Genomic DNA, 15,095 nt, shown 5'->3' on the forward strand with positions numbered 1-15,095 from the left:
TGAAATTCATTTTCTTTCTCATAACAAAGTAACAACTTCTACACATAATTTTAATACTATTTTGCACTTTGTTGATATATGATGTTATAAAATAAAAAATATATACATTTATTACATTTTAAGATATTTTAATCACAAATGAAATGGCTGTATTGGAGTTAAACCGAATGACCTTTTGACACTTCAAAATCTTTAAAATCCCTTTATATGAAGCAAAATATAATTAAAACCTTTTGGATTCAATAAAAGAGATCTAGTTGTACTGCCTTACTTACTTTAGATGTCATATCTTTGTTTTTTATTGTTATTATTAAGGCCTTTGGACAAAAAAATGATGCATCACGTCATTGACCCATATATATATATTTATATATATATTTTTTTTTTACTATTTTTATTATTATTCCCGAAATATATGTTGCTTAATTTTTTAAAATGTTTATGTATATCATATTGCATCACTAACATTAAATAAAAATAACAAATATAGTTCAGGCAGATATATGTTTACGTCAGATTCATCCATAAGCTTCTGTGAGTTATGGATTGAGAGTAAATCTTTTTAATGTGTACAGTAGATACAGTAGACTTACTGAACGTACAGTATGCAAAAAAACACTGGACATGTGTGTGTGTGTGTGTGTGTTCTCTCAGAAAGCCGTTAAGCGCGGCGGTCAATCACACCTGCAGCTCTTATCACAAAGAATCACTATTCTCTCCGTGAGTCAGGCGTCCAGACCAGCGTAATCATTCTGCGTCAGACGGGTCTTCATTGAGTGTGTGGGCCGATTTCACTGAGCTGTGTAATTGTCATGGAAATAGACCAATCGAGGCCGTTTGGAAGGCCACGTCTCTCCTAAACAGAGCTCGGCGTCAAAGAAAGAGAGTTGAAATGGCTGGAGTTGCTGCTGGGGTTTATAATCAGCTAGTAATAAATGTTCTAAAGTTGGGCGATCCACCTCTCTGATTACAGAGCGCGGTCCAGCCAGAGCTGCGCTTCCACCTCAACTTCTCTCCCAAACAGCTGTAGCATAACAAAGACGTGTAATTATCATAATTTGACAATTAGCCTGCCATCCATTCCCAGTTTTTAATTACTCCCTTTCGTATTACCGGAGCATCAAGGACTTTTCCTGCAGTGTTTTTCAGCTGCTGTTTTTCAGCAGATAGAGGTCGAGGAGGTCGAGCGCCGTCTGTGAAACTTCACTGTGCTGTTTAGAGGGAAAAACCCCAGACAAACGTATTAAAGAATTGTTCTGGGATCAATACGAGTTACAGCATCTGTGACATCCGGGCTATTACAGCAGAAAAGCATTTCCACTTTGTAAAAACAAACAGAAATTGCATTTACAGTAAGTGGAAGTTGTTGGGGTTGGACATTTCACTAGGATAAATGTTCAAATACAGAGACATGAGAGTATAAACATAGTCAGTTTAGAGACTTTACAGCTCTTTTTAGATTGAATTATTAATGCTTTAACAAAAATATTGCACATTTCTGCTTTAAATCCTCCTGAGTTTCTCACCCCATTAAGTGCTGTAAACGTGATTCATGCTTGTTGAAATTATTTTTTTAGCAAAATTAGTTTGTGTCTGACTGTATTTCTTCTGAACGACAGCAATAGAATTGAATTTAAAATAGATTGTGCAAAGTCCCACAATTGCCAAGAGGTTCCTGGAAATCAGAGAATGCATGTGCAGAAGATGTGATATCGATAACAAATAAAAACAGATTAAAACCTCACCAGACCTTACAGGGACGTTCCTAATGTGAATAATGCTCAGAATCCTGGGGATTCAAAAGAAATATTGCAACATCTTTTTTCATTTCTGCAGTTTTTGGCGTAATATCTTCAGAAAGAGTGCTTATTAAACCCGCCGTTCTTCACACGGAGCTCAAGAGGAGAGAAAAAGCTTGTGATATTAATTTGTGTGTATTGAAGAAATGTTCAAAAGACCACAAGCTACTTCAATTCATTCTGAAGTGTGTGTCTATGAAATGATATTTTATGGATAAGAGCAGATATTTTCAAGCCTCCCTACATATAATACATCTCTGTTGCATGCAAGAACATAATATTGTGTATTGTGTATTACATTCATTCAGTACTGCAATATTAAAAATGGCATTTACAGTAATGCATTTCAGCAACAGCAAAAAAATAAATAAAAATAAATCAACAAGCATGAATCACATTAATAATAATAAATCAACAAGCATGAATCACATTAATAATAATAAAACAAGCATGAATCACATTAACAGTAATGCACTTACAATGGAAGTCTATGTAGCAAGAAATATTTTCTTTGTAAATCACGAAACTTCATGTTAAAAAATGCAACAGCAAAAAAATAAATAAAAATAAATCAACAAGCATAAATCACATTAATAATAAATCAACAAGCATGAATCACAATAATAATAATAAATCAACAAGCACGAATCACATTAATAATAATACATCAACAAGCACGAATCACATTAATAATAATAAATCAACAAGCATGAATCACATTAATAATAATAAATCAACAAGCATGAATCACATTAATAATAATAAATCAACAAGCATGAATCACATTAATAATAATACATCAACAAGCACGAATCACATTAATAATAATAAATCAACAAGCATGAATCACATTAATAATAATACATCAACAAGCACGAATCACATTAATAATAATAAATCAACAAGCATGAATCACATTAATAATAATAAATCAACAAGCACGAATCACATTAATAATAATACATCAACAAGCACGAATCACATTAATAATAATAAATCAACAAGCATGAATCACATTAATAATAATAAATCAACAAGCACGAATCACATTAATAATAATAAATCAACAAGCATGAATCACATTAATAATAATAAATCAACAAGCATAAATCACATTAATAATAAATCAACAAGCACGAATCACATTAATAATAATAAATCAACAAGCATGAATCACATTAATAATAATAAATCAACAAGCATGAATCACATTAATAATAATAAATCAACAAGCACGAATCACATTAATAATAATAAATCAACAAGCACGAATCACATTAATAATAATACATCAACAAGCACGAATCACATTAATAATAATAAATCAACAAGCATGAATCACATTAATAATAATAAATCAACAAGCATAAATCACATTAATAATAAATCAACAAGCACGAATCACATTAATAATAATAAATCAACAAGCATGAATCACATTAATAATAATAAATCAACAAGCATGAATCACATTAATAATAATAAATCAACAAGCACGAATCACATTAATAATAATAAATCAACAAGCACGAATCACATTAATAATAATACATCAACAAGCACGAATCACATTAATAATAATAAATCAACAAGCATGAATCACATTAATAATAATAAATCAACAAGCACGAATCACATTAATAATAATACATCAACAAGCACGAATCACATTAATAATAATAAATCAACAAGCATGAATCACATTAATAATAATAAATCAACAAGCACGAATCACATTAATAATAATAAATCAACAAGCATGAATCACATTAATAATAATAAATCAACAAGCATAAATCACATTAATAATAAATCAACAAGCACGAATCACATTAATAATAATAAATCAACAAGCATGAATCACATTAATAATAATAAATCAACAAGCACGAATCACAATAATAATAATAAATCAACAAGCACGAATCACATTAATAATAATACATCAACAAGCACGAATCACATTAATAATAATAAATCAACAAGCATGAATCACATTAATAATAATAAATCAACAAGCATGAATCACATTAATAATAATAAATCAACAAGCATGAATCACATTAATAATAATACATCAACAAGCACGAATCACATTAATAATAATACATCAACAAGCACGAATCACATTAATAATAATAAATCGACAAGCACGAATCACATTAATAATAATAAATCGACAAGCACGAATCACAATAATAATAATAAATCAACAAGCACGAATCACATTAATAATAATAAATCGACAAGCACAAATCACATTAATAATAATAAATCGACAAGCACGAATCACATTAATAATAATAAATCAACAAGCACGAATCACATTAATAATAATAAATCGACAAGCACGAATCACATTAATAATAATAAATCAACAAGCACAAATCACATTAATAATAATAAATCAACAAGCACGAATCACATTAACAGTAATGCACTTACAATGGAAGTCTATGTAGCGAGAAATATTTTCTTTGTAAATCACGAAACTTCATGTTAAAAAATGTGTTCCGCATTTTCATGTCACTACCGAAACAGTGTATGTTTTATTTAGTCCATTGTCTGAGACTGATTTTAACCACTCTCCTACATTTCTGATCAGGAAATATTCCTCTCACAGTCCCTCTTTCACAGTAGATAGATCATCATTCTGAGTTAAATGTGTTCAAAAGTCTGAAAATCTGTGTGCAACTTAAGGAACGTCACTACCAAACACCTTTTTTTTTTGCAATTAAGCACTTTTTTTTTTTTTTGGTGTTATTCCACAAAATGTCATTTTAATGTGTGTACAACTGTTCAGAACTGTGCTAGATAACCATGTGCTGATTATTATCTTTGAGCAGCTGCAAAGTATCTAAAATTGTCATTACCGAAACTCCACGACATGTTTCGGTCGTGACTGTTTCGGTAGTGACATCATTGTTTCGGTAGTGACAAAAGGGAGCACATAATTGTTTAGTTGGTGGAAATAAACACAATTTTAGTACAGTTATGCAAATCATTAGTGTAACGAGGTTAGTAGATGTGGGAAGAAGGAGGCGGGAACCGGCGAACATTCAACAAAACTTTAATTAGAAATAAACAACGAACAAAACAAAAGTAATGTCCACACAAACATAATAAAACATAAAATAAAGTCCAGGCCTGGTCCTCTCTCGTCCTCCACGGTCGTCGCTCCTCTTTTTATGCTCCCGGAGCTCCTCCGTGAGAGACTCAAGGCCGGTGTGCCTCCCAGGTGTAGCTCGTTAACTCTCGCGCCACCGGCCTCGCGCCGTTCCCTCACGGCTCTCGCCCGCCCTGGTCGCCACAATTAGTATTTTAGTATGTTTTAGTATGCGAGTTAAATTGTGTAATGTGATGTGTCACTACCAACACATTACTGTCAGTACTGAAACTGTGCATCACGACCGAAACATGGGATGTTTTGTCAAAATATAAAGTATATTGAATGATCAACTAAGATGTTATTATAGTGTTTGGTTCAATGTTTATTCAAACTAATGAATCCTTCACTTTGAAATCACACTTTTTGAAATGACTTTTACAAAGAAAGATTGGATTCAAAATACAACAAATCTCATAAATTACACTTGAAATATTGTTAAAATTGAAATTGTTATTGATTTACCTGTGCAAACTTTTTTTAAAAAATAGCAAAAAATATATACTTACAAGGAAGATGTAAACAAAATCTCAATAGGTCAATGTAAGCCTTCTTATTAAATTATTTTTTATTGTGTTTCAGTAGTGACAAATTTGAAAAATATTCCAAAACTTTCTGAAAATTCAATATGAGAATTAACTGCACAATTACTAGCAATGTGTACCTTGGATATTATACAATTTGCATACATATATAAGACACATATATAATAAACATGGTGCATATAAAAAATCATGGCTTGCATACGCTTAAGTTTAATGATCTTTTAAATGCATAAAAGCAATTATACATTAATCACTTTTCAGCCGTTGCTATTAATTTCCTGTCATATAAAATGTATTTATTATAGATCAAAATAAAAATAATTCCCTTGCTCACAGTAGCTGAGCGGTCAGATGCGAGAGACTCATTGTTTGGTCTGTGGTGTTGATAAACTGCTGCATGTGTTAATCGTGAGGAGGAACGAGTCTGTCCTCGCTGTTTACACCTCCAGAACATCTCCAACATTAGCAGCTCCTGCTGCGGGTGAGAGAGGAGACGCTAATGAAGCGTGCCTTAATTGAGAAGAGGATTATTAACTTTGTTAATTGAGTTGATGAAATGCACGAACGCAGACTGTAATGCAAATCGAATGAGGAGTGTGGACGGGGAAAATCAGTTTTGTTGTTGAATATATTTGGCCTTGACCCGAGATCAGACCGGCCGTGCCATTGTTTCGTTTTTCAGTCTCGGCCTGTTTGACCCGGTGATTTATCATAGCACCAACCCGTCGACGAGAGGCTTTAGAGAACATTCACCGCACGCTTTTATTTCTGATTTGAGGGAAAGATAGAATTGCTTCAGGAGGAAAAATTCAAGGATGGAGAATTTCAATTAAAAGTTTCCACAGGGCCATTTCTCTAACTGATTCCCAATTAAAACTCTGACCTGGCTGAAAAATGGCTGTTTAGCAGCACGAACGAGGTTGTTTAGTCATTCCTTCAAAGTTTAGAATATAAAGTCGAGAGTATTTACAGGTGATGCTCATGCTCAAGGGTCACCGACCCAAAGATAGAAATAGTGTCACTTTGACAAACATTCGTTTAGAGTCAGTCAGAGGTCATTATCTTTAACGCTCACCGTTGTTCATTTTCACATACTTTGCAATGTTTGAGAACCAAATATGGGCACATGTTATGCATTTCAACGGTGAGATGATGCCAGATTTGCTTGTCGTCCATAAACACATCAGGCATGCATTTGGACATGTTAGTCTCTCTTGTGATTAATGAGATCATTTCTTGTGTTGCACATTGGAGTTGTTTCAAAACACTTGGCAATGATGTCAGAGAAGAGATTGGAAGCAAATCTGGGCTCGTCTCAGTAAAATGCATCTAATATCAAGTGATTTATGAGCACAATCTCATCTTTATTGCGATTATTTCAATGCAGATCTCCGTGTTTCAGTCCCATGTTCCTAACGCCCATCGCTGTAAAAGATAAAGCGAATATTTGCATGTGTAATCTATCACACGTTCGTAAGGCTCTAATCCATGTGGCTCTCTTTGCGTCCTGCAGGTTTCAACGTGGAGACTATCACATTGACGTCTGTATAAACGATTACCTGGACGTGTACTGTCCGCACTACGAGGACTCGGTGCCTGAGGAGAGAGCGGAGCGCTACGTCCTCTACATGGTCAACTACGACGGCTACAGCACGTGTGACCACACCGCCAAGGGCTTCAAGCGCTGGGAGTGCAACCGGCCGCACTCGCCCAACGGCCCGCTCAAGTTCTCCGAGAAGTTCCAGCTCTTCACGCCCTTCTCGCTGGGATTCGAGTTTCGACCGGGAAGAGAGTACTACTACATATGTGAGTATGACATCGCAGCGTACGATTCAGGATTCAGATTGAAAACGATGAAATTATGTTCGCATCTTTAAATACAGAGAATAACAGCTTGGAGATTTGGCTTTGTCTGAATGTATTGCGTATGTTGCGGGTCATTTTGATCTGAATCAATTTTTTGAGTTGTCAGAAATACTGGTTAACCTATGATTTTTTTTATTGATATTTTGAGTCTTGATGAAGATGAAGATGTGTATAACCCTTTCAAAAGGTTTGACTTTGGATAAAAGCCTTAACCCCTTAAGACCGGATGGAGCGCCGGCGCTCCCATTTGCGTGTCTCTCTTTAAAAGCCAATAAAAATTGAATCCATATAGGTAGCACAAAAATTCTTTTTGCATACAAAACCAGAGACTTTAAACTTTCATATCAATCGTCCAACATGCTTCTGTTGCATTGTTTTCACCCTCTAATGAGTCTGAGTAATATGCGTTTACAACAAAAATAGCACAGCCGCTAACTGAATACAAGTATGTATATTTCACGTGCTCATAACTTCATGAAAAATGCAAAGATCATAAAAAATTGCAGATTTAAAGCAGATTCTCAAGATTAAAATGAATCCAAAATCGATATAATATTTTGCGTTGATCGCAAGATATTACTCACGGAATGATTTAACATACTTGGCTAAAAACATGTCTCTCATCTCTCCGGGATGCAGTGTGTATCCAATGTTCCCGGACCCATCCATGTTCGTTTTCCAACGTGGAATAACACAAAATAGATATCATTTTAAAGCTTAGAATCTCATCTTTTTAATGCATCTAACCATTTTGAAAAACTCCTAACGAGTGCTGAAAAGCACCACTAAACCGGAGTTTACCGCCCGTTGGCGCCACCTGGCTGCGGAAAAAATGAACGACAATTTTTCAAACTATTCTTTATGCTATCACTACGAAATTTGAACCAGATGCAGCTCACATATAGGAGAGCATCAACAAAAAAGAATTTTTTAGCGATCTTATTGTGTTCCTGAGTTATTCCATGTCGAATAAAAAAAAAAGAAAAATTATTTAAAAAAAATTATATATATTTTTTTGTCTTTTATCAGCTGTTTCTCAGCAAGAAAATGTCCAAATGTCATGTAATTTATATTTTCTTAAAATTTAAAATGTTTTCTATCAAATAATACCTACCTTTTGACTCTTCTTGCTAGAGTTTTGGAGTTATGAGTCTTTACTTTTGTGTGTGTCGCTCAGAAAAAAAAACTCTAAAAAAGCCTTCAGGTCTTAAAGGGTTAACTGATAAAAACTGGGTTTAATCACAGAAGTGATCTGTTTCTCAAATTCAAGTTTCTCCCAGATTTTTAATGGAGGATTTAACGTAGGGAAGTAAGGAACCCAATTCTGTGTTTGGGGCCATATGGGTGCAATTTGGGCCAAATATCACAATTTCAGTTTTACTCTCTTTAAAATGTAAAAAATGTCCTTGAGGCAATAATTTTAAAGAGTTGGTATCTTTTCGTTTCAGTGGCAGATAAAGTTGAGTGCATAACAATGAAGCGAAATGTCATGCTTTCTTAGAAGTGATCCTAATGGGAGCATGTACAAGGAAAAAAACATCGGACCCAGAATAGACCCCTGAGGGACTCCACAAGGATGGGGACACAAAGTCTCCAAGGCAGACAGAAAAATTTCTATCGGATAGATATGACTTAAACCATTCTAGAGCAATACATTTGTTACCAACACATTGTATGATTGTCTTGGTCCAGGTTAAATTGACAATAATTGGATTTTATAGCCATGTTTCTTTCAGGAACTAGGGAATTTGGGGTGGTATTCAGTGTGTTTCGACCGCAGGAACCACGGTCTGTAAGAAATACCGGGTACAAATTTCCCCCTCAGAAAGTCCCTGCTCACGAGGTAGTACTTTTTCAAAGTTCAGGAACTTTTAGGGGAGGGACTTGGGCGCTGAACATGCTGATTGGTTTGCATTTTATTTCAACCACCATTTTTAAAATGGAGTAAGTGTTGTTTGCTATTCGAATCAACAATGGAGTTTAAAAACTACTATCGATGGACTGACGACGAGGTTCAGGCTTTATTAAGCTTATATGCGGAGGAGGAAAACCCAGCGGGAACAATCCTACGTCATGGAAAAGCAGAAAGTAACAGGTCTGGGGGAAAAGTATGGGGTTAGATTCCCGCCTAAAGTATTGCGGTATGGATCAAAAAATAATAAGCATGAATCAAAAATTTAAAAACACGTGTAAAAATATATTGCATGATCAGAATGGCAAAGAAAGTGGTCACGGATAAAAAAATATAATAAGCTTGAATTGAAAAATTAAAAGTGCATTAAAAAAATTAACAAGCATGAGTCAAAACTTTAAACACATTTAAACATAATAATGCTTGTTATTTTTTTAAATGCACTTTTAATTTTTCTATTCACGCTTCTGTTCATTTTTTGATCCGTGACCGCAATAAAAGTTCCTGGGACAAATTGTTCCAGGTAATTTCGGCACTTATTGTGTGTGCTCTCCTGAATCTCGAACATCAGAAGCATGGCGCTAGCAACACTAAGATCACGGGTTCGATTCCCAGCAAAATGCACATGCATAAACACCTAAAAATGCACGGCATCAATGCATTGTAAATCTCTTCGGATAAAAGCATCTGCCAAATGCATAAATGTGCATGCAATGCACCAAAGATCTTATAATTCGGCAGCTGCCTTTAAAATGACAGTTTAATAGTTTGTCATGAGGGTTTGAGGATGATGTTTGCTCTCTGTTTTGGTTTGTTCAAGCACACAAAATGTACAGTTATAAGGCCAGAAATACCTGTTAACCCAGGTGTGTTTTCAACTTCTCACATTTCCGATCGAGTTTTATGTGTTTAACACTTTCAGGCCTGTTTCAACAGCCCTGATATAAGTTTATTTCCCTCGCTGCATGTCAGTGACAAAGCCGTTTGTGCATTATTCTCAACTGAATGAAAGCAGCTATAAGAAAATGCAATATTTTCTCTTGCTGAGATTCATTTTCAAGGACAGCATATGAAATCGAGCGAGGACAGAAATCAATATGAATCAATATTCTTGGAAAAGAGAATGCGATGCGTTTCGCTGAAGGACACCTGTCTACAAGGTGAGATGAAAATGCAGGCAAACCTCATTAGTTTTCGCTCATAACGCTCCTGCAGGACCTTCATATCATCGTCGTGTCCCGAGGCCTCGTTACATGGAGAGCCGTTATTATGTGCTTGACTGGCCTGTGCTGCTGAGGACGTGAAAATCAGCCAGCGTATCGTTCTCCTCACGAGTCCCATCATCCTCCCTCTCGGTCCAGAGCGAACATCTGTGAAATACGTTTGCCCTCTCTGAATGATTGTGCGTCTCACTCCACGGATCCGTCTGTCTCTTTACATCTTGGCAGCTTTTGTCTCTCTGGCGAACATCGTAATTAATATACATCATGACAATCATGCTGAGCATAATTCCAAACAGAAAGTCAGAGCTGGAGTTGAAGTGTGAAGCGTCCCACTTTCAGTTGCCATATTTCACAAAGACTTCATGCCGCTATTATATTCTGTGGTAAGAAAGATGAATTCACAATTACAGACGGTTAAAGATGTCAGCTTTCTCTGGCAGGAATATTTAAGCAAATGTTCAATTAAAACCTCCTTTGCAGTTCATCCATCAAGCTTTCATTTCGACTATAATGAAAACTGTCCAATATCATTGTAATAGTGTTTCATATCATGCTGACGTCCACATCATTGTGCATTTAATAATTATATTATTAAGCAGATTGATTGTGCTCACATTCATGTTTTATTGGTCACATCACCTTCTTGACTTGATCTTGAGCTTTAAGGTCAGAGAATAAAGTTCTGTTTCAAAACCTGCGGGTAGATGCCGTAATCTGGCTGCGAAAAGCATCGTTCTCCACTGACGGCCATTCAAAAATATTATGTTGCAAGCAACATAGAAATATTTATTTTATTTTATTTTATTTTATTTTATTTTATTTTATTTTATTTTATTTTATTTTATTTTATTTTATTTTATTTTATTATTTTATTTTATTTTATTTTATTTTATTTTATTTATTTTATTTTATTATTTAAAGCATCTTTTTCCATTGACAGCCATTCAAAAATTATATCTTGCAAACAACAAATTTTTATTTTATTTTATTTATTTTTTTATTTATTATTTTATTTTATTTTATTTTATTTTATTTTATTTTATTTTATTATTTAAAGCATCTTTCTCCATTGACAGCCATTCAATATTTTATATCTTGCAAACAACACATTTTTTTTTTTTTTTTTTATTTTATTATTATTTTTTTTACTTTACTTTACTTCATTTTTTATTTTATTTTATTTTACTTTATTTTATTCTGGCTGCAAAAAAACATCTTTCTCAATTGACAGCCATTTAAAAATTATAAGTAGCCATCAACATTGAAATATAATTTTTTATTTATATCATAAACAACATACATTTTTATTTTATTTTATTTTATATTTTATTTTTTATTTTTTTCTGATTGTGATACCATTGATAGCCATTCAAAATGTATTATTTTATTTTATTTTATTTTATTTTATTTTCTCTTTTATTTTTTGTTTTTTTCTGGCTGTGATACCATTGGCAGCCATTCAAAATGTATTATTTAATTTAATTTAATTTTATTTAATTTTATTTAATTTTATTTTATTTAATTGTATTTAATTTTATTTTATTCATTTTTTTTCTGGCTGCGATACAATTGACGGCCATTCAAATTTTTTTTATTTTATTTTTTTTTTATTATTTATTTATTTATTTATTTTTTATTTATTTTATTTTATTTATTTATTTATTTTTTTTATTTTGACATCCATTCAAAAAGTATAGTCTTGCGAAATATTACATTTTCCGTTTGTTTTGTTTTTTTGTTTTTTTTTATTTAATAATTTATTTTGTTTTATTCTTTTTTGTTTTGTTTTAAGCATTTTTAAGCATTTTGCAAGCAACAGAAATTTTATTATAATATTATTTATAATTGTAATATTATATAATACAATTATAAATAATATTGTAATATATGTTGCCAATGATTGATTTGATTGATTACATTTTTATACATGATTACATTTTATTTATTCAATTATTTTTATGTATTTATTTTATTAATTTATTTATTTTAGGCTCAAAGCTCATCGAATTTTGAAATGAATTTGATTGGTTTGGGACCAATAATAATCATTTCTATTTATATAATATCTTCCTAAAGTTCAAGGACTCTTTACTCTTCATCAGATTTATAAAAGGGGGAAATGATTGGCACATACAGCATAACTCTAGTTAGGCAGAGGGCAATCCCAGAATGCATTGTGACAAGTCAAGTCACATTTAGTTTTATAGCACGTTATACAAAACAGATTGTTTCAAAGCTTCAATTTCAGCTATAAGCAGCTCTACAGAAAACAACAGTGTCATTATTCAGATCAATTCAGTTCAATTGATCAATTTCAGCTGATCAATTATGAAGCGACTTGTTGGTGAACACATCAAGAGAAATGAATAATAAATATATTTCATGAAAAGTATAAAATGAAGTATTTCTTTTTGCAGTGTATTTTTATGTTTATTAGATTGCTGATCAATCAGCTCACTATTTTAGCGATTCTTGAATGTCTGTTTTCATGGACTGTTGTTGAGTGAATATTCACACACTCTTCAGAAAACAGAAGATCATTATGGTTCGGTGTCATTACTGAAGCGTTCAGATGGTGGTTATCAGTCTCTGGAGATGCTGACATTTCTCTGAATCAGTGTTTGAAGAGTCGTAAAGGTGCTGCTGATAACTGCTCAGTAGAAATGTTATCGGCTCTCTCTGATTACGGCCATTTCTCTGAAATACTGACTGACATTATCACACCAGACGTCACGTCTCTAATCGCATCAGTTGAAAGAGGGTCTGCAGGATTTTTAATGGTGCTCTTACCTGATTTATAGTCTTGTGAAGTGGGCATACACTGCAAAAACACAGTTTTGTTGTCTTGTTTTCCACTACAAATATCTAAATATTCTTAAACCAAGATACATTTACTGGAGAAGCAAAATTACTGAAGATATTACTGAGAAATGAAACACAAACACATGTTTTAAACACAAACTCACTTCATTTTGATACATTTTTCATTAAACAAGACGTAAATACAACAAACCGAACAAGAAACAGGTGTGCAAATCAATTAGTAACCATGACAACCAATAATCAATGAGAACTCAGGCAAACAGGGACAGGGAAAACCAAACTAAAACACAATGAAACTAAACATAACCCTTACAGTTTCTTTGTAATTAAATACTAGCACTTTCTGAGTGCAAATTGTTTCTACACCAGTGTATGATTAAAAGCAGTGCTGGTTTGTGGATGTCAGATTTAATGTGGATGTAATAAAAGCAGCCTGTCAGTAATGTCAGCGTGTGTGTAATACAGTCGGCAAACAAAGATAACATCAAACGCTTCTATTATGTATTTCCACATACATAAAGCAGCTCGCTGTGACAGAAGTGGGCCAGCGTTCATGCGCAGTGTGTTGCTTTACAAATGCGCCTGTGATTTTCACTCGTCAGAGGTTTGTACTGTAATCACATGCCAAATTTCTGCCAGCATTAGAGCTTGTTGGAGATGTGGTTGTGCAACGAGGGTTAACATGACAAATTGCTGCTTACGAGACGAAGGAGACCCTGTCGTTGTGTTCTTTCTCCGGGGTCAGGGAGGTTAGCTGGAGCTCTTGTGTTTTTATGCTGTTATCCACTTCAGCAGGTTAATCGAGACACGAGGTGAAATCAAACCGAGGATGTAATTCATCATGCTTTTGTTTGTCAGCTCTCTTGTTGTGCAAACAGTATGGGAAGGATTTCTTATCTCTGACACTGCAAAAATGTATTTCTTACTCAGTATTTTTGTTGTATTTTCCAGTTCAAACATTCTTAAATCAAGATACATTTTATTGAGAATGAAAATTACATGCAGTATTACATATTATAGCTAATTTATGCTTAAAACAGGAACAAATATCTATAGAAGCTTGTTTTCACCACTAAACTTTTTCTTGCACAATTCTGACTTTATATCTCGCAACTCTGACTTTATAACATGCAATTCTCACTATAACTTGCAATTCTGACTGTATGTCTCACAATTCTGACTTTATATCTCAATTCTGACTTTATATCTCGCAATTCTGACTTTATATCTCAATTCTGACTTTATATCTCGCAATTCTGACTTTATAACATGCAATTCTCACTATAACTTGCAATTCTGACTGTATGTCTCACAATTCTGACTTTATATCTCAATTCTGACTTTATATCTCGCAATTCTGACTTTATATCTCAATTCTGACTTTATATCTCGCAATTCTGACTTTATAACATGCAATTCTCACTATAACTTGCAATTCTGACTGTATGTCTCACAATTCTGACTTTATATCTCAATTCTGACTTTATATCTCGCAATTCTGACTTTATATCTCAATTCTGACTTTATATCTCGCAATTCTGACTTTATATCTCGCAATTCTGACTTTATTTCGCAATTCTGACTTTATATCTCGCAATTCTGACTTTATATCTCGCAATTCTGACTTTATATCTCAATTCTGACTTTATATCTCGCAATTCTGACTTTATATCTCGCAATTCTGACTTTATATCTCAATTCTGACTTTATATCACGCAATTCTGACTTTTTATCTCGCAATTCTGACTTTATATCTCGCAA

At 33.3% G+C, this 15,095-nt stretch overlaps 1 protein-coding gene across 2 annotated transcripts in view; it reads left to right on the plus strand.

The window, feature by feature from the left end:
* The window catches only part of efna5b (ephrin-A5b), a 133,227-nt gene that overhangs the window by 104,549 nt on the left and 13,583 nt on the right, over positions 1–15,095 (plus strand). For both annotated transcript variants that reach the window (XM_048209303.1, XM_048209305.1), the window contains exon 2: positions 7,024–7,316. In XM_048209303.1, the coding sequence (XP_048065260.1) occupies positions 7,024–7,316 (293 nt within the window). The remainder of the gene's footprint in view (positions 1–7,023; positions 7,317–15,095) is intronic.

The sequence above is a fragment of the Megalobrama amblycephala genome, linkage group LG12 (assembly GCF_018812025.1).
Source record: "Megalobrama amblycephala isolate DHTTF-2021 linkage group LG12, ASM1881202v1, whole genome shotgun sequence".
Taxonomy (NCBI): domain Eukaryota; kingdom Metazoa; phylum Chordata; class Actinopteri; order Cypriniformes; family Xenocyprididae; genus Megalobrama; species Megalobrama amblycephala.